The sequence below is a fragment of the Podarcis gaigeae genome (genome assembly GCF_964106915.1).
Source record: "Podarcis gaigeae genome assembly, chromosome: 6".
Classification (NCBI taxonomy): domain Eukaryota; kingdom Metazoa; phylum Chordata; class Lepidosauria; order Squamata; family Lacertidae; genus Podarcis; species Podarcis gaigeae.
In genome coordinates this window covers 8,195,300-8,220,410 of record NC_139682.1, presented here as the reverse complement: position 1 = coordinate 8,220,410, position 25,111 = coordinate 8,195,300, and the positions used below count along the sequence as shown (strand labels likewise).

At 44.3% G+C, this 25,111-nt stretch overlaps 2 protein-coding genes across 4 annotated transcripts in view; one reads left to right on the top strand and one right to left on the bottom strand.

Moving 5' to 3' along the window:
* Positions 1–3,360, top strand: part of COL20A1 (collagen type XX alpha 1 chain) — a 134,281-nt gene extending 130,921 nt beyond the window's left edge. Inside the window, exons 39-40 of the mRNA XM_083744105.1 lie at positions 2,283–2,438; positions 3,202–3,360. Coding sequence (XP_083600231.1) covers positions 2,283–2,438; positions 3,202–3,221 — 176 coding nt within the window. The 3' untranslated portion in view covers positions 3,222–3,360. The remainder of the gene's footprint in view (positions 1–2,282; positions 2,439–3,201) is intronic.
* A 16,885-nt stretch (positions 3,361–20,245) lies between these two features.
* CHRNA4 (cholinergic receptor nicotinic alpha 4 subunit) overlaps positions 20,246–25,111 on the bottom strand; it is a 93,188-nt gene continuing 88,322 nt past the window's right edge. For 2 of the 3 annotated variants that reach the window (XM_083744329.1, XM_083744330.1), the window contains one exon: positions 22,518–22,845. In XM_083744329.1, coding sequence (XP_083600455.1) covers positions 22,720–22,845 — 126 coding nt within the window. In that variant the 3' untranslated portion in view covers positions 22,518–22,719. Of the gene's footprint in view, positions 21,369–21,628; positions 22,846–25,111 lie in introns of those variants that run through there. The other variant, XR_014565646.1, reaches the window with a different exon arrangement.

The following is a 25,111-nucleotide window of genomic DNA, read 5'->3' as shown; positions in this document are numbered from 1 at the left end:
TTGGCTGCAGACAGGATGGACGAAGCAGGAACCAGGAACTTGTAGTTAGGCGTTTATTATATACAGTGGACTATTTACGGGAACATAACAGAACATGCATCTTTAGTTAGCTCTCTCTTACACGACTTACAACTCTTGAACTCAAACTTGTACTACTACCACACATTCCAGTTAGTAAGACATTAATCATTATTCCCGTGAGAGAGCTTGACCAATCATGGAGCTGTCTCCATGCCTCTGTATCACCAGGCAGACTTACTCCTTCACATTGCCTTGGCTGTCGGCCAAACCCTAATTGACTCTCTGTGTGTAGCTGCATGTATGCAGATTCCCAACACCTCTTAGGGTGTTATTGCCTGTAAATGTATCACTGGTGAAGAGAAAGAAGGAAGCATTCCTGTCCTGTCTCAAGAAAGGGACCTTGCCTTCTTCTGCAGCCTTTGTCCCCTATGGGTCTTGGGTGGCAAGGCTGCCTTGGGGCATCCAACCCCTGTATCAGAGGAGGGCAGCAAAGTTCTGCCCTGCAGTCAGGAGGGTCCTGAAGGCAGTCCCGGCAGCTCTTCCCCTAAGGACAGAGCCAGAGATCATCCACCTTGGAGTCTGTCACACAGTGCATGGTCCTAGGTCATGACACTGACGTGCTATAATGTAGAAGAGTTTGGATTTGATATCCCGCTTTGTCACTACCCAAAGGAGTCTCAAAGCGGCTAACTTTCTCCTTTCCCTTCCTCCCCCACAACAAACACTCTGTGAGATGAGTGGGGCTGAGAGACTTCAAAGAAGTGTGACTAGCCCAAGGTCACCCAGCAGCTGCATGTGGAGGAGCGGGGAAGCAAACCTGGTTCACCAGATTATGAGTCCACTGCTCTTAACCACTACACCACACTGGCTCTCCCACACATAGCCCTCTCCCACATAGCCCTTAGTGCTCTAGCCAGCCACGGTGCTAGAGTCATGTGGTGGAGAAGCAGCGTGAGCTCTTTCTCCTCTTCACTGTGCAAATAGCCTCCAATGAAAATTGGACCCTCCACATGAAGTATCTGAAGCCATGATTGCCTTGCTTGTGTGACGCTCCCCATTAAAAAAAGTGGTGTGTGTGTGTGTGTTAAAGTTAAATGAGCCGCCTTCTGCTTGGCAACTCACATTGGTGGCCACCATGAACTATCTGTATGGTAGAGGGCGCCCAGTTCTAATCTAATGCTGGATCCCATGGGACAAGCTGGGCCAGGAGTTCCAGGACCACGGACAGCTCTGCAGTAAGCAACTTGCTCCAACAAAGGCTCAGAACGGACGGAGCCTCTTTAAGTCCTTGTTCCCAAACTACCTCTCCCAGTTTCAAGAGATTCGGCTCCATGGGCCAATTTGGACAGGTGAGCAGGACTCTGAATAGTAGCAGGGCCAATGCTGGTCGTCTCCCATGCTGCTACACCCCCTCCGGCTGAATGCATGAAGTGCAACAAAGCTGTTAGTTCTGTGCGCCTCTTTTCTTCCTCCTGGTGGTTCAAAATTCATCAGCAATCTACAAAACAAATCTGTGCTGGAGGTGTTGTAAAACATAGGGAACACTTATACATGTTTGGTGGACCTGTGAAAAAAATCAAAAGCTTCTAGAACATAGTATATGACGAACTTAAAAACATGTTTAAGTATAACTTTATAAAAAATACAGAAACTTTTCTACTAGGGATAACAGACGCAGGTATAGCAAGAGAAGATAGAAAATATTCCTCTATGCCACAGGAGTGGCAAGGATCTTAATTGCTAAAAACTGGAAAAAAGAAATTGTGCCAACAAAAACGGAATGGCAAGACAAACTGTTAGAGTATATTGAACTGGCTAGATTAACAGAGGCAATTAGAGATCACACTAGAGAAGAATTTCAAAAAGCATGGGGAAAATGCAGAGAATACTTCACAAAACAGTGCCCTAAAATACATACCTGGATTTGTTTCAATTAATGTCTGCAGGAGACTTTGTGGATATTTAAGTTATAATTAGAAAAATCTTATAATTATTTATAAACAGCTTATAAGAAGTAAATAAGGAGGTCAGATACAGGATAAAGGAAGTCTTTTATTTGGTTGTTTGTATTGCTGTATGTTATGCTTATTGTTTGTTATGTTCATGATTAATGTGGGTGGATTTCTGTATGGGGGGGTTTATGTTGTAAATAAAATTTCCAATTAAAAAAACACAAAAAATAAAAAACAAACAAAACTAAACAAAATTCACCAACAACCTAGACTGAGGGTGTGGTACTTCTGTTGTCCCTCCCCCCACAGGTCCAGTAGGAGAAGAGATGCTTGGCAAGCAAGGCTCAAAGGGATCCCCTGGCAGCACTGGGCCCCCTGGGTTTCCTGGAGCAAGAGGTGAACCAGGAGATCCTGGCCATGGAGGTGGTTGTGTCCTTTCCGGGTGCTATGAAGAGAGTACAATAGGTAAATGCTTTTTTGAACCCAAGAAGAATCCAGAGAACAGGGTTCCCCTTTGGCCACAAGGCTTTCTCGACTTCTCCTTCCCACTTGGGCCCCTCCAAAAAGTTGTGCTTGCAGGAGACCTTCCATAATTCTGGGGTATGGATGGGGGTTCTTCAGCTGGAGAGGAAATGATTAGAAACCGGAGACCCTCTGCACTTCCAAGAGAGGGTGTGTCTTCTGCTTACGCAATGGGTTCCTTCAACAGTTTTAGCAGCAGAAGCAGCAAAATAGAGACCTTACAGCAGGCATAGGTAAACTCGGCCCTCCAGATGATTTTTTTGGGACTATAACTCCTATCATCCCTAGTTAACAGGACCAGTGCTCAGGGATGATGGGAGTTGTAGTCCCAAAACATCTGGAGGGCCGAGATTGCCCAGGCCTGCTTTACAGTGTGGGTCTGAAACAAAGTGCCCCAGTGACAAGCCCATAACAGGAGACTGGAGGGCCATAAGTATGGCAAGGATAGGGGAAAGTAGAAGCCCAGGGGAAGAGTCCAGTGATGAAATCTGAGCTCTGTGGCAGCAGCCCCACCAGTATACTCTGAAGTAAGAATTCATTGGCACTCTGGAATGTAGGGCAGGGTGGATGAACATAGAGTGGGTATAACAGGCACATTATAGACGCTACCTTAGCCACATATAAGGGAGAGAAGCACACACCTCAGGGATTTCCACTCTCTGCTCTTTTGTGTTTCTTAAGCAACTTGTCCTGATTTTGTCTCCAGATGCAGGGCTGATCCCCTAATGGCTGGTATACAGGATGCTGCAGACTGACTTTTGGCTTCCCAGGCCCCTCTGCTGTCAACTTCTATTTACCTATAGGACAGCTGTGACTTGAAGATTCACATTCCCCCACCCCCATAAAATGAAACAGTTTTTGTCTATTTGTTTTGTCTCTTCCTTGGCAAAATCGCCAAGATGCCCTACGTATAATACCCAGACCTGCATGTCTGTAGCTTGTCATTAAGGTAAAGGTAAAGGGACCCCTAACCATTAGGTCCAGTTAAGGCCAACTCTGGGGTTGTGGCGCTCATCTCGCTTTCTTAGCCGAGGGAGCCGGTGTACAGCTTCCGGGTCATGTGGCCAGCATGACCAAGCCGCTTCTGGCGAACCAGAGCAGTGCACGGAAACGCCGTTTACCTTCCCGCTGGAGCAGTACCTATTTATCTACTTGCACTTTGCTTTCGAACTGCTAGGTTGTCAGGAGCAGGGACCGAGCAACGGGAGCTCACCCCGCCACGGGGATTCGAACCGCCAACCTTCTGATCAGCAAGTCCTAGGCTCTGCAGTTTAACTCACAGCGCCACCTGCATCCCTGCAGCTTTTAATTAGCCACCAGCTAATTAACCACAAAGTGGTTAAAGCAATGCTCTAAACTCCTGAGAAGGGTGGCTAAATGGATGCTGTGGTCCTCCTCCCTCTCTGCAGCCACAGGGGGGTGCTTGCAGTTGAAGGGATGGGGCTGATGTCAGAGGTCTCCCCAATGTGGCGGTGGACAGTTCCTCTGCTGTTGCTGACCCAAGAGTGATAAAGTAGAAAGTTGGGGTGGGTGCATGTTGGAACAGATCAAGCGACGCAGTGGCAGACTGAGAGTTGGATCTGCCAGATCTAAGGTGCCCCCCCCCCCACTGATTCACTGAACATTTTAATTAATTTTTACTTGACAAGATCTGCATACTGCTTAATCGATTTTTTTCAAAAGTCCTCCAACCGTTTTACACGGCAATAGAGAAAATCTTCGTGAGAAACTGCTCAGATCCAGCGTGGAAAACAAAATGATGAAACATTCATCATCGTCATCGTTACAACCAGCAGTTTAAAAATGGGTATAAATAATGAAATTGCATGTTGGAATCGCACATTGAAACATGTCTCCTGAATGGGGGGGGGGAGAACCTGTGTCTGTTCTGGACCAGGAGCTATTTCCCCTCCCATTGGGAGGGAAAACTGGGGGGGGGGAGGGAGGACCAATGGGTGGGGGAGAACTACCCCTCCCCCTGCTTCAAAAGAATTTAATAATGCTCAAGCAAACTCTTTCCAGCTTGGCCAGAAGAGGCCTGTCAGGGCTGTGGAAGCATCAGTCAGTTCTTCCTTCAGCCTTCACAGGATTCCTCTGCCTGGAAACCCAGTTTGTAGCATTGCAGTAGATCACTTGGTGCCATCCAGCCTTCTTAAATTCAATTGGCTTCGTTCCATTGGCTATCGCAGGGAATGGAGTACAGGTCCTGTTTGCACTCTAACACTCTTGCCGTCAAAGAGGAAAACCAATTGTGCAGATTCCCTAATGGTTCCCCTGCTCGGCATCCTCCCCGCCCCGAGCAATTACACTTTCTCAAAAAGCTCCCATTGACACTAATGGAAGCTTTTAACAGTCTAATTAAGGCATGGGGTGGTTTCCAGGGAAGTCACAACATATAGGGAAGAAAGGTTTAGCCCTCCTACCTTCTGCTTCTCCAGCATCTGGTCCCACCAAGGCAATTGGGCCTTGAAAAAGGTTTCCATTGTCCCTGCTATGTTGGGTGTGGGGCAGAGTTGAGAAACCAAGGGCTGGATGGTGAGCCCCCCCCCCCCCATGGACCAGAGGCTCCCCATCCCATCATGGCCCAAAAGAGATTGCTGCCCTCTCTGTGGACCACATACAATGTTGTATCTTTCAGCCAAAAAGTGGGATGGGGGTGGGGAAGTGTCCCCAAATATAGGTAGCAAGAAGTTGCAGAAATCCACGTGACTGAGATGGTCTCATATATTTTTTTCCTATTATTATGCATCTCGACTTATGTTAGTATATGAGTGCAGAATGCAATTTATGAAATAACTATTTACAAAAGCTAATTCTCCATTATGTAAGAAGCAATGAAGTTCTCTCCCCCATGCTTTTTAACTTCTATATGAAGCCGCTGGGAGAGATCATCAGGGGGTTTGGGCTGGGTGTTCATCAGTATGCGGATGATACCCAGCTCTACCTTTTTTTTAAATCAGAACCAGTGAAGGCGGTGAAGGTCCTGTGTGAGTGTCTGGAGGCCGTTGGGGGATGGATGGCGGCTAACAGATTGAGGTTGAATCCTGACAAGACAGAAGTACTGTTTTGGGGGGACAGGAGGAGGGCGGGTGTGGACTACTCCCTGGTCCTGAATTGGGTAACTGTGCTTCTGAAGGACCAGGTGTTCAGCCTGGGAGTCATTTTGGATTCATAGCTGTCCATGGAGGCTCAGGTCACTTCTGTGTCCAGGGCAGCTGTTTATCAGCTCCGTCTGGTATGCAGGCTGAGACCCTACCTGCCTGCGGACTGTCTTGCTAGAATGGTGTATGCTCTAGTTATCTTCTGCTTGGACTACTGCAATGCACTCTATGTGGGGTTACCTTTGAAGGTGACCCGGAAACTACAACTAATCCAGAAGCTAGACTGGTGACTGGGAGTGGCTGCCAAGACCATATTACACTGGTCCTGAAAGATCTACATTGGCTCCCAGTATGTTTCCAAGCACAATTCAAAGTGTTGGTGCTGATCTTTAAAGCCCTAAACAGCCTCAGCCCAGTATACCTGAAGGAGCGTCTCCACTCCCATCGTTCTGCCCAGACACTGAGGTCCAGCTCTGAGGGCCTTCTGGTGGTTCCCTCCCTGCAAGAAGTGAGGTTACAGAGAACCTGGCAGAGGGCCTTCTCGGTAGTGGCGCCCATCCATCAGAAGTCAATGAAATATATAACTATCTGACTTTTAGAAGACATCTGAAGGCAGCCCTGCTTAGGGAACTTTTAATGTTTCTGTTGCATATCTTTTGGGGGTGGGATTTTTCACCAGGCCATTGGCTTTTATCCATATGGCCTTTTTGTGTGGGTGGGGTGTTTTTATGTAGTTTTTTTTAAATACTGCTTTCAAAGTATCTGTTTTGTTTGAATATATTTTTCTTAAAATATTGTAAGTTACTTTGAGTTGCCATGGCAGGAAAAAGCAACTAATAAATTTGATTAATAATAGTGACTATAACTTGTTCCATGCTTCTTCAGAAACAAATTGGAGTACTATTCCCATTGAGGAACTTCGATGTTTCTTATATAGTGGCTATAGTCTGGAGAATTTGTTCTTGTAAAAATAATTGCTGTATTTACTCGAATCTAATGCTCACCCTTTTTGGCCGAATTGGGTTGCGAAAATTAAGGTGCACATTAGATTTAATGGAACATTTACATTTGCCAGCAAATACTTTTTTTTGTTTCAAGGTTTTGAAAATTGAGGTTTGCATTAGATTCGATGGTGCATTAAACTCGAGTAAATGCAGTATGTGCTTACATATGTTCACATGTATAGCAATAATAATTATTATTGTACCATTTAATTGTCCCTTGAATTCCTGTGGCATTGCATTGCATGCATCCATGGGCCAGGGCCCCTTAGTGAATTGCACATGTTTTTTAACCTTTTTTAAACCTCCCTGCCTGACCCGATGTGCCAGCTTTGTTTGAAAAAAACACCACTGGGGCTTCACTCTTGGAATCCGATCTTTTATAAGCTGATAATTCCAAGGCAATTACTGGTGAGCGCTTAGAGTATAAACACAGGGATGGACCAGTGCAAGTTGGCTGAGCAGAAAATAACTGCCCATGATTACTGTAAAAGGTGCTGAGCTGTCTGTGCTAATAGCTTGGCAATCTGGTGCTGATAGAGACAGGGGATTCCAGCCAATACAATTAAATTGTCATGTGATAACAGAGGCTTGCTTATCGGAGAGTTAAAATTGAGCAGACTTGTGCTACTCTCTTGAAGGCAGGAAAGGAAAGTGCTGGTGTCCTCACGAAAGATAAAGATTAGGAGGAGGAGGAGGAAGAGGAGGAGGAGGAGGGCAGGATGGTTATCTGGCTCTTCACCTGTCAATGCAAGGGCAAATTATATTTTTTAGCATTTTGATGCATTTTAGATCTACATAGTTCAAGCAAGTTCTAAGACTGGAAGAAGACGAAATTTCACAGGAGTGTTCAATATGTTACTTCTAGAATGAGTGAATCTCTCAGTTTCAGTTTCTCTCTGTTTCTCATTTTTCCAATTTTAAGTTTTGGACTCCACATTTCCAAATAGGTTTGTAATATATATCTATATCTTTATCTATCTATCTATCTATCTATCTATCTATCTATCTATCATCTATCTATCTATCTATCTATCTATCATCTATCTATCATCTATCTATATCTATCTATCTATCTATCTATCAACTATCTATCTATCTATCTATCTATATCTATCTGTCTATCTATCTATATCTATCTATCTATCATCTATCTATCTATCTATCTATCTAATCTATCTATCTCTATCTATCTAATCTATCTATCATCTATCTATCCTAATGAATATTCATCAGCATCTTAATGCCTATTTCTCTTTTTATATACCTTTTAATTCAACTTTGCCTAATACACACGTGTATTTGCAAGCAATTTTCCCCATTATAATGATTTTTGTGTGTGGTATTGTTACCAATACAGCACAGTGGTGCCCCGCGACGAACGCCTCTCAAGACGAAAAACCCGCTAGACGAAAGGGTTTTCCGTTTTTGGAGGCGCTTCGCTAAACGAATTTCTCTATGGGGTTGCTTCGCAAGACGAAAAAATATTGCGAGTTCCCGCATTTCCCCCCCGTTTTTTTCCGCCCTTTCCCTAAGCGCTAAGCTGCTTATCAGCTGTTCCGCTGATAAGCCGCTTCTCAGCTGATCGCTAAAAGCCGCTAGACCGCTAATAGCGCTAATCACCTGAGCTGTCAATGGGCTTGCTTCGCAAGACGAAAAAACCGCTAGACAAAGAGAATCGCGGAACGGATTAATTTCGTCTTGCGAGGCACCACTGTATATGCATTTTGGCCTAGATATATATATATATACAGACACACACACACACACACACACACACACACACACATGTGTTCTTTGAAGTCCTGAAGTTGGGACTTCGCAGCTGCTTACAAGGCACTGCTGAAAAGGTGGCTTTCTTCCACTATATTATCAGGGTTCTCTGCTAAAATGATATTTTAAAACCCATCTGTTTTAGCAGGAGAATGTTACCACCCCAGCCCTAGAGCATGTTAAGAGGGCATTCACCCATTCCCACATAACCACAACCTGTCTCCACTTACTCAGAATTAAAGAACAGCTATCTATCTATTCATCATCTATCTATCTATCTATCATCTATCTATCTATCTATCTATCTATCTATCTATATCTATCTATCTATCTATCTATCTATCTATCTATCTATCTATCTATCCATCCATCCATCATGTTACTTGGCTGGAGAACTGCATTGCAAAATTCAGAGAAGTGTGAATTTGGCAGGACAGCTGTGTTTCAATTCACACATTGTTTCAGGAAATGTGAACTGAACTGGATTCCTCTCCATCCCTCAGTACTTCATGGTATTAATTTTACAATTGACTCTAATATGCCTCTTCCTACTTGTTATGCTGCACCACTTCTTAGTAATGAGAGCTTGCCAAGTATAAAATATCCAGAGGCAAAAGTAGAACAGGATTTTAAATAGCATCAACCTTGTCCTATTACTGCCTAACATGAAGAGTGGCCCTTTGTCTTTCCTGGACATTCCTCAACCTAGTTGCATCCCATAATAATGGGGAGTCACTTTACAAAGCATGTCACTGGTCAAGGAAGGAGGCAATTTGAAGCTTTATTTGTTTTTGATAAGACAAAGAATAGGGGTTGGAATTAAGGGTGGGGGAGAAAATGGGTTCAGTTTGCCTTCTAAAGCAAACCTACCTAATTTGCAACCCCTGATCCAATAAGCAAATTGGGGGGGGGACCCAATCTTTTTGAATTCACACATCTTTGTCAGGTCCATGGCGTTTAGCAGGGCTTGCTTCCTAGAAGGTGTGCAGAGGCTTGTAGCCTTATTTCTGGAGTGGGGAATCCATGGGTCAGATCCTTATCAGAACCAGCCTTGTGGGCCAGATATGACAGGTGAGCGGGGCTGCCCCCCTGTCAATCACGTGGCATGACAGTGACATCATGTGCAAACAAACTGCTTTGAAGTCCTGAAGTTGGGACTTTGCAGCTGCTTACAAGGCACTGCTGAAAAGGCGGCTTTCTTCCACTGTATTATCAGGGTTCTCTGCTAAAATAATATTTTAAAACCCATCTGTTTTAGCAGGAGAATGTTACCACCCCAGCCCTAGAGCATGTTAAGAGGGCATTTACCCATTCGCACATAACCACAACCTGTCTCCACTCACTCAGAATTAAAGAACAGCTATCTATCTTTTCATCATCTATCTATCTATCCATCATCTATCTATCTATCATCTATCTCTATCTATCTATATCTATCTATCTATCATCTATCTATCTATATCTATCTATCTATCATCTATCTATCTATCTATCTATCTATCTATCTATCTATCTATCTATCTATCATCTATCTATCTATCTATCTATCTATCTATCTATCATCTATCTATCTATCTATCTATCATCTATCTATCTCTATCTATCATCTATCTATATCTATCTTTCTATCTATCTATATCTATCTATCTATATCTATCATCATCTATCTATCTATCTATCTATCTATCTATCTATCTATCTATCTATCTATCATCTATCTATCATCTATCTATCTCTATCTATCATCTATCTATCTATATCTATCTATCTATCTATCATCTATCTATCTATCTATCATCTATCATGTATCATCTATCATCTATCTATATCTATCATCTATCTATCTATCTATCTATCTATCTATCTATCTATATCTATATCTATCTATCTATCTATCTATCTATCTATCTATCTATCTATCTATCTCTATCTATCATCTATCTATCATCTATGTATCTATCATCTATATCTATCTATCATCTATCTATCTATCTATCTATCTATCTATCTATCTATCTATCATCTATCTATCTATCTATCTATCTATCTATCTATCTATCTATCTATCATCTATCATCTATCATCTATCTATCTATCTATCTATCTATCTATCTATCTATCTATCATCTATCTATCTATCTATCATCAGCTATCATCTATCATGTATCTGTCTGTCTGTCTATCATCTATCTATATCTATCTATCTATCTATCTATCTATCTATATCTATCTATCATCATCATCTATCTATATCTATCATCTATCTATCTATCTATCTATCTATCTATCTATCTATCTATATCTATCTATCTATCATCTATCTATCTATATCTATCTATCTATCTATCTATCTATCTATCTATCTATCTATCTATCTGTCTATCTATCTATCTATCATCTATCTATCTATCATCTATCTATCATCTATCTATCATCTATCTATCTATCTATCTATCTATCTATCTATCTATCTATCTATCATCTCTTCACATCAAGCACTGCCAAAGTTCATGCCTCTGCCACAAAAGCAGCAAAAATAGTCAAAATTCCTTCCAACACCCTGACAAGTTTTTAAAAGCTTCTCAGAATGGAAGACGCCCTTGCCCTTGCGATAATAAGTTTGATCAGTTTCTCATGTCATCCTCTTCACATTGTTGCCATTGTGGTCTCAAGCTGACAATTTGCCCAGGACGTGAATCGGTCCCCATTCTCTGAAGAGTTGATGGAAGAATGTGTGGGTATTTTGTGAACTGTGCCCCCCCAAACCCACTGTTACATCTTTGGCATCACAGGACCCGAGAACAAGGTTAATTGCATTCCTGTGTTTTGAGCTATTCCAAGTTCCCTGGAATGTATCGTACCAATTTGTAGTCACTGCACTGGGGGTTTCTGGGTCACGTTACAATTTTCCGGGATGATTCTGTTCCATGTGAAGTAGAGCAAGTGGAGATTCCTGCATTGCGGGGGGTTGGACTAGATGACCGTTGGGTCCCTTCCAGCTCTGAGATTCTACGATTCTACCTCACGGTCAGAGGCATATTGACTCAGAATGCCAGTTGCAGAGTGGGCAGAGTGCCCTTGCGCTCAAATCCTGCTTGCAGGTTTCCCACAGGCATCTGGTCAGCCACTGTGAGGACAGGCTATTGGACTAGATGGGCCATTGGCCTGATTCAGCACACTCTTTTTATGTCCTTATGAAGGGCAGCCTGCCAGGTGCTTGAGAAAAACAGGAAGCTTTATTGAGCTGCTAGTAGAACACCTTCTGTGGTTAATGGGCGGAGTTTAGTTTGCTCTAGTTATCTTCTGCTTGGACTACTGCAATGCACTCTACGTGGGGCTACCTTTGAAGGTGACCCAGAAACTACAACTAATCCAGAATGCAGCAGCTAGACTGGTGACTGGGAGCAGCCACCGAGACCATATAACACTGGTCTTGAAAGACCTACACTGGCTCCCGGTATGTTTCCCAGCACAATTCAAAGTATTGGTGCTGACCTTTAAAGCCCTAAACAGCCTCGGTCCAGTATACCTGAAGGAGCGTCTCCACCTCCATCGTTCTGCCCGGACACTGAGGTCCAGTGTCAAGGGCCTTCTGGCTGTTCCCTCCATGTGAGAAGCCAAGTTACAGGGAACCAGGCAGAGGGCCTTCTCGGTAGTGGCACCCGCCCTGTGGAACGCCCTCCCACCAGATGTCAAAGAGAACAACAACTACCAGACTTTTAGAAGACATCTGAAGGCAGCCTTGTTTAGGGAAGCTTTTAATGTTTAATAGGTTATTGTATTTTGGTGTTCTGTTGGAGCCACCCAGAGTGGCTGGGGAAACCCAGCCAGATGGGCGGGGTATAGATAATAAATTATTATTATTATTATTATTGGTGGGATGGTGAGTTGTACAGAGTTGCCTTACAGCAATACCGTGAACGACATGAGGGTGGTTCTTCCCATTTTTCAGGTGGAAAGCTGAGGATGGGGACATAGTAGCATGCCTAAGACTGCTGAGTGAGACGGTGGCTGAGGTTTTTAGCGAATGGCCTTTCCAGCTCTCAGTCTTAGCCTCTACTGTAATGTCCTCTCCTGTCCCATCATCATTCATCCTGGAATTATTTTAGAGCTGATTGTTAATCTAAAACCTTCTCCTCTCAACTGTGGGCAGATCCACACCATACATTTAAACGCACATCCCATGCACCTTTTAAAGCACATACTTTCCTCCAAAGAACCCTGAGAATTGCAGATAATAATAATTAATAATAATTTCATTACTGTTTTCAAAATTTGATTGGGAGCTGCCCAGAGTGGCTGGGGAAACTCAGCCAGATGGGCGGGGTATGTATGTATGTATGTATGTATGTATAAATAAATAAATAAATAAATAATTATTATTATTATTATTATTATTATTATTATTATTATTATTATTACCCCGCCCATCTGGCTGGGTTTCCCCAACCACTCTGGACATAAGCCACTCTGGACATAAAACATCAAACATTAAAAACTTCCTGATACAGGACTGCCTTCAGATGTCTTCTAAAAGTTACATATCTAAAAGTTCTTTATCTCTAGATGACTGAAGGGAGGGTGCCACTACCAAGAAGGCCTTCTGCCTGGTTCCCTGTAACTTCGCTTCTCTCAGTGAGGAAACCAGCAAGACCCTCAGAAGAGGACCTCAGCGTCCGGACTGAACAATGGGAGTGGAGATACTCTTTCACAGAACTACAGTTCCCACCCACCCCAAACAAACTATAGTATCCAGGATTCATTGGAGGGAGTCATGTGCTTCAAATGTGCATTCTGTGTGTGTTATAGGCATGTTGTAGATCTGCGTCAAGCTCAGTTGAACTGTTAGGTGCTGGTGCCTGTTTTTTCCAGAATCTTGAGTGGTGACACTCAGCCTTTGCTATCGCCACCCCTCCATGTGTTCTGGAGGAAGGGAGAGAGGGGAACCCCTAAGGACTTTACTGCTCAAACAACACATTTATTTACATTTGAAGGCACATGAACCATCTTCCCTCTTATGAGGAACTGGTGTCCCTGACCCCATTTCCATGAGTCCTCTGTGCCACAAGGTGGAGTTCCCTCTCCTCTTTCATGCATATTTCATCCGGGAGCTTGAGAGGTTCGAAGCCACAGGAGGAACAAGTGTGGCGGAGGGGTGTCGCTGTTTGCTTTTGATGTCGGCTTCCCCTGGTGGGAATGCAAACGAACAACCTCTGATCCAGCCGTGTTGGGCTTTCTTGTGGAGTTCAGCAGCGTGCCAAAGCAAGCGTTAAGCGCACACAAAACACAGCCTTCCACATAAATATATTCATACAGCTGTGCAGGCATTATGCAACTATTGCAACAGTCACAGAACATGAGCAGACTCTGGCTCCTGTTAACAAAAGTCTGCTTCGTTGTCATACATGGCTGAGCCAGCCAGTATCACGCAGCCAGACCAACCTTACAGGACTACAGTGAATGTTAAAAGAGAGAGGAAGGGAGAGGCAAGGAATGCATGTGTAACTCAACAACAAAGGGACTGCCTTTGAAAGTGACCCAGGAACTACAACTAATCCAGAATGCAGCAGCTAGACTGGTGACTGGGAGCGGCCGCCGAGTCCATATAACACCGGTCTTGAAAGACCTACACTGGCTCCCAGTACATTTCCGAGCACAATTCAAAGTGTTGGTGCTGACCTTTAAAGCCCTAAACAGCCTCCGTCCAGTATACCTGAAGGAGTGTCTCCATCCCCATTTTTATGCCTGGACACTGAGGTCCAGTGCCGAGGGCCTTCTGGTGGTTCCCTCACTGCCAAGTTACAGGGAACCAGGCAGAGGGCCTTCTTGGTAGTGGCACCCGCCCTGTGGAACGCCCTCCCACCAGATGTCAAAGAGAACAACAACTACGAGACTTTTAGAAGACATCTGAAGGCAGCCCTGTTTAGGGAAGCTTTTAATGTTTAATAGGTTATTGTATTTTAGTGTTCTGTTGGAAGCCACCCAGAGTGGCTGTGGAAACCCAGCCAGATGGGCATGGTATAAATAATAAATTATTATTATTATTATTATTATTATTATTATTATTATTATTAGCTACTACACTTTCTAGTGCAATTCCTAGCACCAGGAATTTGACAAACTTGGTTCACGTTGAGGCAGATCAGATAAAGCAGAACAGAGCAATTGTCTCCAGGTGGGCTGGGTATTGCCAGCAATTTCCAGAGCAGCATGTGGGGCAGGGGAAGGTCTTGCTGTTCCCAGCCCATCACACTGATGGAACTATAAAGAGTTTTGAAGGAGTCCTCTTGGCTTAGCTCTGTGACCTCTTTTTACTGGCAGGCCTTACATCTGTTCGCACAGCAATGCGATGCTGGCATGGGGGGGTGTGAGAGTATTCAGCAGAGCAATGCACTGGCTGCAGAATAACATCAAGCTCTCCTGCTGCAGCCCTTGTAGTCTCTCCAAGCCCCCAGAGATGCCTGTATTTTTAGATTTTCCTCTTTTTGCTCACACGCTACAGCAGCTGTTTATGCTCGCTGAATCTAAGAGATTTCTTTGGATAATGGAGAGCTCAACACTCAGTGAGTGGATGCCAGAAATATCTGGGGGAGACAGAGACAGAATCCCAGTTTCCCTGTGTCAACGTTCTTTTTCTCCACTCCTCCGATCGGAGACGGCAGGACGCAATAAGCTTAAGCCAGTCTTGTCAATTAGTTCGCAGTTGTCAATTAGTAATTAGTTGTCAATTAGTTGGCCTGCAATAATATCGCAGCTTGCTTGAAGCTGGCGCATCAGGGACCTCCATCCTCTTGCAGAGGTCCACGGTTCTTCTGAGCTGGGTGCGAAGGAGGTAGCTTTTCTGGGTTTCTCTACTTTGGGTGTGGAGGAGGGAATGGAGAGCTCTTCCCCTACTCTGCCAACATACTCACCGGTCGCATAAGAAGAGCCTGCTGGATCAGGCCAATGGTCCATCAATTCCATTATCCTGCTCTCGTGGTGCCCAACCAGATGTCCATCACATCCTAGGACCCTCGTACTTACGGGACCGCCTCTCCCGGTATGCCCCATGGAGGACCTTAAGGTCCATAAACAGAAACACCCTCGAGGTTCCGGGCCCTAAGGAAGTCAGATTAGCCTCAACCAAAGCCAGGGCCTTTTCAACACTGGCTCCAGCCTGATGGAACGCTCTGTCTCATGAGACCAGGGCCCTGCAGGATCTGATTTCTTTCCACAGGGCCTGTAAGACAGTTATTCCGCCTGACTTTTGGCTTGGAATCAACTTGATCCCCTCCCCCTCTTTCCTTTTTCCTTTCTCCTTCTGTGATGGAACTCCTATTTGGGGACTTCCCTGGCTCTTTTCTGGCCCACGTAGGACCAGTCTGGATAGTTAGCCTTGGTGAAGACTTGACATTTTCTTCCCCAAAAAGTTTTTGATTTGAGTTTCTACTGAAATGAGGCTGCATTTTAAAGTTGTACTTAATCTTGTTTTTAAGTTGTATTTTAATCAATTTTTTTTACCTGGTGTTAGCCGCTCTGAGCCTGGTCTTGGCTGCAGAGGGCAGGATATAAATAAAATTTATTATTTTTATTTTTATTTTTATTTTTATTTTTATTTTTATTATTAGCCTATGTTGGGTGTGGAGGAGGGATGGAGAGCTCTGCCCCTACTCTGCCAACATACTCACTGGTCACATAAGAAGAGCCTGCTGGATCGGGTCCATGGTCCATCAAGTCCAGCATCCACCTCTCATGGTGGCCAACAAGATGCCCATTATGGGAAGCCCACAAGGAAGACCCAAACACAAGAGCCCTCTCTCCTCCTGCAATTTCCAGCAACTATGGGGGTAGAGCAAGGCTAGTAGCCATCGACAGCCCTCTCCTCCATGAATTTGTCTAATCCTCTTTCAAAGGCATCCAAGTTGGTAGCCACCACCATCTCCTGTGAGAACAAGTGCTATAGGTGAACTAAGAGCTGTGTGGAAAGGTGCTTTCTTTTATCTCCCTCCTATCCTCCTATCCTAGAGGGACGCGGGCAGTGCTGTGGGTTAAACCACAGAGCCTAGGGCTTGCCGATCAGAAGGTCGGCGGTTCAAATCCCTGTGACAGGGTGAGCTCCTGTTGCTCGGTCCCTGCTCCTGCCAACCTAGCAGTTCGAAAGCATGTCAAAGTGCAAGTAGATAAATAGGTACCGTTCCGGCGGGAAGGTAAATGGTGTTTCCGTGTGCTGCTCTGGTTAGCCAGAACCACATGACCTGAAAGCTGTACACCAGCTCCCTCGGCCAATAAAGCGAGATGAGTGCCACAACCCCAGAGTCGGCCACCACTGGACCTAATGGTCAGGGGCCCCTTTACCTATCTATCTATCTATCTAGCTATCATCTATCATCTCTTCACATCAAGCACTGCCCAAATTCATGCCTCTGTCACAAAAGCAGCAACAATAGTCAAAATTCCTTCCAGCACCCTGACAAGTTTTTAAAAGCTTCTTGGACATGTATTTTAATCTTGTTTTTTTAGTTGGATTTCAATCAATTGTTTTATATCTAGTGTTAGCCACCCTGAGCCTGGTCTTGGCTAGGGAGGGCGGGGTATAAATAAAATGTATTATTATTATTATTATTATTATTATTAGGAGGAAGAAACTCCCACATGCTCGGATGGGAGCTTTCCCTGCCCCGGGGGCATGCAGACTCCAGATCAGGACCAGATCGTCTCCACCCCACACTGGCAATTAGTCTCCAAACGGCGCAAACTTGAAGCCACAACTAACATAATGCTCCATTAGCAAGGACCTAAGAAGGGATTCATTTCTTCCCGATTGCAATTTTCATTTCGGGTTGAGTTCCTGAGCCGAGCTCATCCATATTCATCAGGTTCCTTTCTGCTGCTCCTCTTCCACTGCCTTTGCTGGCAGGAACCGCTGGCTCAGCATCGGCACACTTTGCTTGGTTTGTCTCTTATGTGACACTGAGCTAATATTTGCAATTTCCCCTGGCCACTTTGAACAAGCTCATAAAAACAGGGCCCGGGGGAGGGGGAGGAAAGCGCTGTAAAAATCCCAGTAGATCCCAAGGGAAGCCCTGCCACACAAGGAGCCTGCAAGCCCTGCTTAGCAGATCCCGGTCCTCTCTGCTTCCAAACTTCTGTGATCCCAGGTTGTGATTGAGGCCATCGCTGCACCAGTCAAGCACTCTGGTTGAGACTCCTGCCGTGAGTGGGAATGACTCAAAATGAGCAAGGGCCAAACTAAACTGGAGAGTTAATATAGTGCTGTGCAGGTTTGGGGAGCAAATGCAGCCCTCCGTGTCTCTCTAATCCGGCCCTTGGGACTTTTCCTAGATCACACCTTTTCACCCTCTGCCACTGTTTTTGCCTGGCTGGAAACTGCCCTTGAATTCTGATGTACTTTCCAACATGTCCCAGAGGACATGGGGTGTGAGTCTTTCGGGGCCTTGCTCCTGCATGAGTCACATGACCTGTACAATAGCATGCCCCCCCCCCAGCACACATGTTTTAGGTCCATGATCTCACAGGAGCCAGGTGACTCACACAAGAGCATGGCCTTTCAAAATGGCATATCCCAATTAAATCAGGACAGTTGAAGGGTATGCTCTAATAATGCTTCTTAGTTACCTAGATGAAAAAGAGAGAGGAGTTGGTGAGTCTACCTAGGCCAATGCACAAAAGTAAACATTTGCATTTAATGCTCTGCCCAGTTTTGCCTCTGGCCCCATCCACCAGAACGGCAACTCACACAGAAGCACAGAGGGTGGACTCCTCTGAGGTGAGCAGGGTTTTTCTGTTTTTTTCCAGGGGCCAGAGTTGCATGTGTTTCTCATTTTAATTTAGGAACAAGAACACATTCCCTAGCTATCAGGCTTGCAATTCTTTGGTGTAAACTGGTGCAGTCTTTCTTCAGCAGTGATTATTCATGCTCTGTTTCTTGACCCGCAAGCTTTATTCTGAAACTTGGAGCTTGCCATTATGCGCTTGTGACAGCATCTCATCCCCTGGTAGATGTAAAATTTGGGGCTTCATTATCTTCCCTCAAATGAATGCAGCAGCTTCAAGAGGATGCATCTTTTTTCATCCAAAGAGACACCCAGGTTAAAGGGTCTGTTTTAATTAGTCGCTAATGACTCCAATCTTATCATCTAATGGAAGAACAATTGGGTGTAGGTCCAAGACTTGAAGCCATGTATAGATGTCTGTCCAACTTTCAGATGCAGCTTGAAACAAAAAAGTTGCAAAAGATTACCCGGAGGAGGGCGGAATAAAATTAATGAGTGCCGAGCAAAGTTGGTCATCTTGGCTAGAGCAAATTCTTGACACAGAAGTAAACTTTTGGGCAAATTTGCACAGCACATCTGTCAACCATAAAGCACCACATCAACCGTATATTTTCACCCACTCAGATTTTCCCCTTTGCACGAAGGCATCAAACCAAAACTGGACATGCAGAACCTTGTCAAATAAGTCCTCTTACCATTTAACTGGCAGTGCAGCATTGAGGCATGGAGAGACTCGGTTGCCATTTCTGTAGGATGTGGAACACAGAGCAGTCAAATACAACATTCCTAGAGTGGACGGAAAAAGGGGATGTCTGACCAGCCAGTCGGAACTTCCTGTTTCCTCCTAGGCTGGGACAAACTTCCTCTACATGTGACCAGAGGTGGACGTGACCTTACCTGTGCAGATAACAAAAGCACATGGGAGATCAAGAGAAAAAGGAACTGGTAGAAAAATTTGGATTACAAATTGTAAAAAAAAGTGAAACATTTAGGAATACAAATAACAATGAAAATATAAATTTGTTTGAAGATAATTATTTAAAAATTTGGAAAAAAAAATTTGGGAAGAAACAAAAAGAGAAATGGAAACTTGGACAAGATTGAAATTAACACTCTGGGGTAGAATATAAGTGTCCATGTGTATTTATTTTGGGGGTGGGTCTTGGGGCCTTGAGACACAACAGGCCTGGCCTAGCCCCTGGATGAAGTCTGCATCTGGGGCCCCATTCCTGTGCCTGACAACCCTCAGACTAGGACCAGTTTGTCCTGGGTATTCAAGGTGAGCACATGGAGCTGAACATCATGAGATCCAAATGGCAGAAGAACTTCTGTGCCCAGGATGCAATTTCCATTTGTTTCAGCCCTGAAAATGTTTTGATCATTCTCTCTGTCAGACAGAAGGTAACATAATATGGAATTTGTGGAAGGGAACAGAAAGAATGAGCCATTTCCCAAGCTTGAAAACTAAGGCCTCTTCTGAAAACTGATATATTGAAATGCTCCTTTTTTAAGTAGTAAATTTAAAGGGCAAATGGTGATGATCAGGTTTGCAAGTAATTTCTCCTAAAGCAATTCTAAAAAAGAGTTTTAGAAGGCAGATGATTTCTTCCTAAGGTGTGAGGGAGAAGTATATTTAATGTAATTTATCATTCCATTTTATCCCATCTATGTCAAACACCCCTTCTCAAAATCTACCTTCTGTCACCTTCTTTTGCTCCAAATCTCCCAATTTTTGGGAAGAGCGGGAGCAGAGGTTGGATGGCCATCTGCCATGGATGCTTTAGCTGAGATTCCTGCATTGCAGGGGGTTGGACTAGATGACCCTTCCAACTCTACAATTATATGATTCTGATTCCTTATACTGAGGCAGGACATTGGTCTACCTAACTAAACATTGTTGACACTGACTGGCAGTGGCTCTCCAAGATTTCAGGCAGAAGGTCTTCACAGCCCTCTCTAGAGATGCTCAGTACCTTCTGCGTTCAAAGCTCTGCTTCTGAGCTATGCTCTCCCCACCAGTTCCTGAAAGTCCAGTGCTTTGATAGAAACCTTGTTGGGGCTCCCAGTTCAAGTAAGACAACTCTAAGAATGACACAAGGCTACAGTTACTCAGAAATCCTTTATTTCAAGTCTGTTCATGAAGCTTCAACAATTGCTTCTCTTAATCGAGAAAGATTTGGCCCAGAATCACAGGGAAAAGTCTGGAGGAGTCACCCTCGCATTCTTATCTCCCTTTCGAGGATTCTCTTCTCCGTCTTTGCTTTAGTCATCTGAAAAGTTTTAAGTGTTAACCTGAGTTCACACCGCCAGATAAAGACCAAGCAGGAATGGACTGAGCTTTGTTTGGGCAGGAAGTGAAGGACCCACATGATGCTCCATCACAGAAGATCAAGCCACACATGTTAGCAGTGGAAATCCACCCCCCTTTTCCATCACTATAACCCTACTCATGTGCCAACAGTGGTGAACAATGGATTATATGGATGCATATGCCCCTTCCACCAGACCCACCCATCATATATGGCTTGACCCAAGAGTTTAAGCTGCAACTTCTTTAGGGCTGGGTGATATATCAATCTATCACCCAAAACTGGTTTGAAGAGCATGTCGCAATATTGGTTCCATAGTTTTTGACCCAGCAATATATCACAAATCATGGGATGTGTGTTATGCAAAATCACAATGTGGGTAAAATTGTGAAGCCAGCCAATGCCTCTGCATAGCTCCATCCTTATTTCAGATATTGTGATAATGTGTATCATTCTATCGCACTGGTGATATATCGTGATTTTGAAACCCAGCCCTAATCTTCATAGCGAAGGACTCTTAATAGATAGGTTTCCATTTCAATTCCTGATTGCATTTATTCTGCACTGGGGGCGGAGGGTGGAAATCCACATTGTGCACCTAGGAAATGTGATTTGTACTGGTGAAATGTATTATGCAAATTACACCTGACACTTTGGAAACAAATGGAAGGAATGGGGAGGAACAGATTAGATGCAATCTGTGGCACCTGGTGCCTTTGCTCCACTATGTTGGCAGAGTACAATGGTTTCTTGTCAAACAGGATTCCTTGCTGGCTATGAAGAGGGGATCTTAGCAATTCCAGTGCCTGCTCCTGCTCAAAGGTATTGTCAGTACCATTTTGGATCCCCCAAGTCTTTCTATGGAAGCAACACAGCAAATGCTTTTACAAGCAAAGTTATGGGATGCTGCTTCTAACTACCGTATTTTTCGCTCTATAAGACACACCAGACCACAAGACGCACCTAGTTTTTGGAGGAGGAAAATAAGAAAAAATATATTCTGAATCTCAGAAGCCAGAACAGCAAGAGGGATCACTGCACAGTGAAACCAGCAATCCCTCTTGCTGTTCTGGCTTCTGGGATAGCTGCGCAGCCTGCATTCACTCCATAAGACGCACACACATTTCCCCTTACTTTTTAGGAGGGAAAAAGCGAGTCTTATAGAGCAAAAAATACGGTACTTTAGCTGCTCTCCCACAGAGCAGCCCATGCTGTGTAAGGAAGAAGGAAAGCGCTCTGTGAACTTGTATAACTCCAGCTGACACTGCCAGAAATGGGGACCCTGCAGCTTCGTGGGCCTCTGAGCTTCAGCTTCCTCTCCCATTGACTTTATCTTTCCTTTGCTTCAGAGCCGCAAAGCTTATGCTTCCGATCTCAAGAACGGCACACTGAAGCTTTTGCTTGTCTATTCCTTTTCACATTGCCAGCGGAGGATCCGAACATTCCTGCAGTGCAAACAAAGCTCCCTGCAAATACAAAAACTAAAAAGGCAGGAAGAAGAGTTCGAGCCAACCCTTCTTCCAGGCATGGTAGTTTAATAAGTGTGCAAAGATGGGATTCCCCCACCTGCAGCCTAATGTGGTTTGGCCCAGCAAAAGCTGTACCAGGTGTCTCTTCTGATCATATGGACCAGCCAAGATGTACAGTCCAGTGGTGGCCAGATGTGGTATGTCTTTCCTCCAGTTTGCTCAGTTTCATTACGAAACTGAACTCTGAAGATCAGGAGAACTTGAATTCATATTTTTCATTTCCACCAAGGCGTGCCTCTGACAAAAATCTATCCTCTTCACCTCCACCGCTCCTTGCCGGTTATTCAAACACACCTCAACAAGACCCTTCACTCGACCTTGTTTGGTTCTGAAGAGCTTCAGCTCAATACCCAGCTAGTGCTAAACTTCTCCATTGACTTGCCAGGAGGGACTGAGTCCGTTATGTTAAGTGCCTCTATTTGCACTTCCTTTAAAGGAACACAGCTGTGTTCTCAGGAGTATATATGACAACAGATGCCGTCATGCTATGGATAAACTTTAATTGACCAGCCCCACCCCTCCCGCCCGCCCCCAAAGAGATATAGAAGATGAAGATGGCTTAGGCAAGTGATGCAACCTTGGAAGGCATCCTTGGAGCTCCCCAGGAATGGTTCATGCGCAGACATTACAGCAAATCGTTCGTAGCAGCCTTCTCCAGCGTTCAGCTTTGCCCCTTCCAGGTGGATTGGAATCGGTTGAATGGGATGCGACGGATTCCTTTCCAGAGTTGTTTGGATCCTAGATCATTCCTGCCAGCCAAGGAGGTAGGAAAAGGCCCACAGTCCCCAGCAAGCAAACAATGATGAACATCCAGAGGAAAATTCTGTCAATGACCATTGCCACGTACTTCCAGTCCTCCTTCACCTGGAATGAGAGAGGGGGAGAATGAAGGACACTTACTGTACATTCAGAAAGCAGGAAGAAAGACTGTAGGTGTTTGCCAATTACTGGTTGGCCAAGAGGCACATAGACCTTTCTGTGTCTGTGATGGTGAGGTCATCTAAGGCAGAGCTGCCACCACAGTTGGCAATGTGGGTAGGCAAACCCAAGGTTGGTTGGTTTTGGTCATGGGGAGCCTTGCCTTATATGACATCCTATGATTGATTGATTGATTGATTGATTGATTGATTGAGTTTCAAAACCACAGTTCATTCAAAAGAATCCAGGGATGGTTATCAATAAAAAAACAACAACCCATTGAAAACCTTCGAACAAAAAAAGTATCAAATGCAGTCCATTACTGCAAGTATGAGTGGGATGTGTGAGCTTGCCTTTTGTCTGTATGTTGCCCAGAGTGGCTGGGGAAACCCAACCAGATGGGCAGGGTATATATAAAATATAATAATAATAATAATAATAATAATAATAATAATAATAATAATATCAATTGGAATGGCAATGCAGGGTTTGAAAGTTGTCAGACCTCGTCCCAGATCATTACTGATACTTAACCTGCTTCCGTATTTCGTCTTCATAGCAGATGTTGCTGAAGAACCTAATTATAACCCTAATGGTAGATCTGATGATGGTTCACCACAGGGAGTTGTTCTGGGTGACTATGACATCTTGTCTCCTATGAATCAGAGACAAGCCATAAGAGTCACTCAAAACAACTCCCTGTATGAGAACCTTTTGTTTAATGATTGCTGGATCTGCTGCCAGCTAGCAAACAGCAGCTCCCAAGTTTTGAATTATAAGACTCGAGCGTTTTTGAGATTGGTTGCAAGTATCACCGCAGCATTATAATACGCTAACGAAACAATGAGGTAAGAGATATTCCTCATACCACTTAAGGATTAAAAGCAATATTTATTTGGAGCTTACTTATAAGGCCGGCAACCCACCTGGCACAGGGCTTTGTGAGCCACTGGTGGATCATCACCCACAACTTGGGAAAATTCATGTCAGGAGTGCGTGCAGGAGCCAGGCCCTGTGACCAGTAGGGCTTCACAGGACTGGGGCCTCCCTAAGTTTGTTCTGGAGAGGCAAGGCGCAGTCACACAGGTGAGGCCACTTGGTAACTCACTGCACCTGGTGGCAAGAGCCGGGAAGGGATATAAGGTCAGCATTTCCCTTTGGCTCTTTGCCACAGGAACACGTTTTCTGCCTTGCTGCATTTGGCTCCTTGCTTCCTGATCCTCGGACCTCAGCTCCTTGACTCCTTGCCCCTTGGACCCTTGACTTTGTGACTCCCTGCTCCCTGACCCTCAGACCCCTGGCTTCTGGACTCTAGTTTCTGCTCCCGCTCTGCCATCTTGCCCCCGGTCCTGATGTCCTCAGCCGGGACTTCAATTGCCCATAGACCAGACCGTAAGAATGCTGATCTCTGCACTCATCCCCAGGCCTTCAAAGAGTCTTTCCCAGGCCTACCTAGAGATGCTAGGTAGAATCTGGGACCTTCTGCATTCCAAGCAGACGCTCTGCTCCTGAGATACCTCAAAGGTTATTCGCAAACGTTGACATGCCAGTCACCCACATTGGTGAACCTTCTGTCACAGTGGAAAAAGTCGAGCTGGTATAGAACATATGTAATATATAACTGAATCATAGGATTATAGACTTGGAAAGAACCATGAGGATCATTTAGTCCAACCATCTGCAATGCAGGAGTCTTGAACCCACAACCCTGTCTCAAGCTCTACTGACTGAGATAGATGATAGATAGATAGATGATAGATGATAGATAGATAGATAGATAGATAGATAGATAGATGATAGATAGCTAGAGATAGCTAGAGATAGACAGAGATAGAGAGATAGAGATAGAGATAGAGATAGATAGATGATAGATAGATATAGAGATATTCCAGCCATGAAAAAGTCAAAGAATTTTTTGAAAAGAAAGAATAGTTCTATCTAGGGACATCCTGTCAGTTACATATTTCCCAGCTGTCCTTCTATACACTTAAGGAAATGCAAAAAGTTTGCTACATCGCTGTCAATCATTCAGTTCTATTGACCAAAAGTCTCTTCCCATCTAGCATTTGGTGCGTTGACTGAAGATGTTTGGCATCCCCTGGAGAACTGCCACTTCTTCCAAGCTTTCCTTACTCAAAATTGCTCAGATCTTTGGCCCAAGGAGGAACCTCAGTTCATCATCATCATCATCATTATATTTAAAAATATTGTT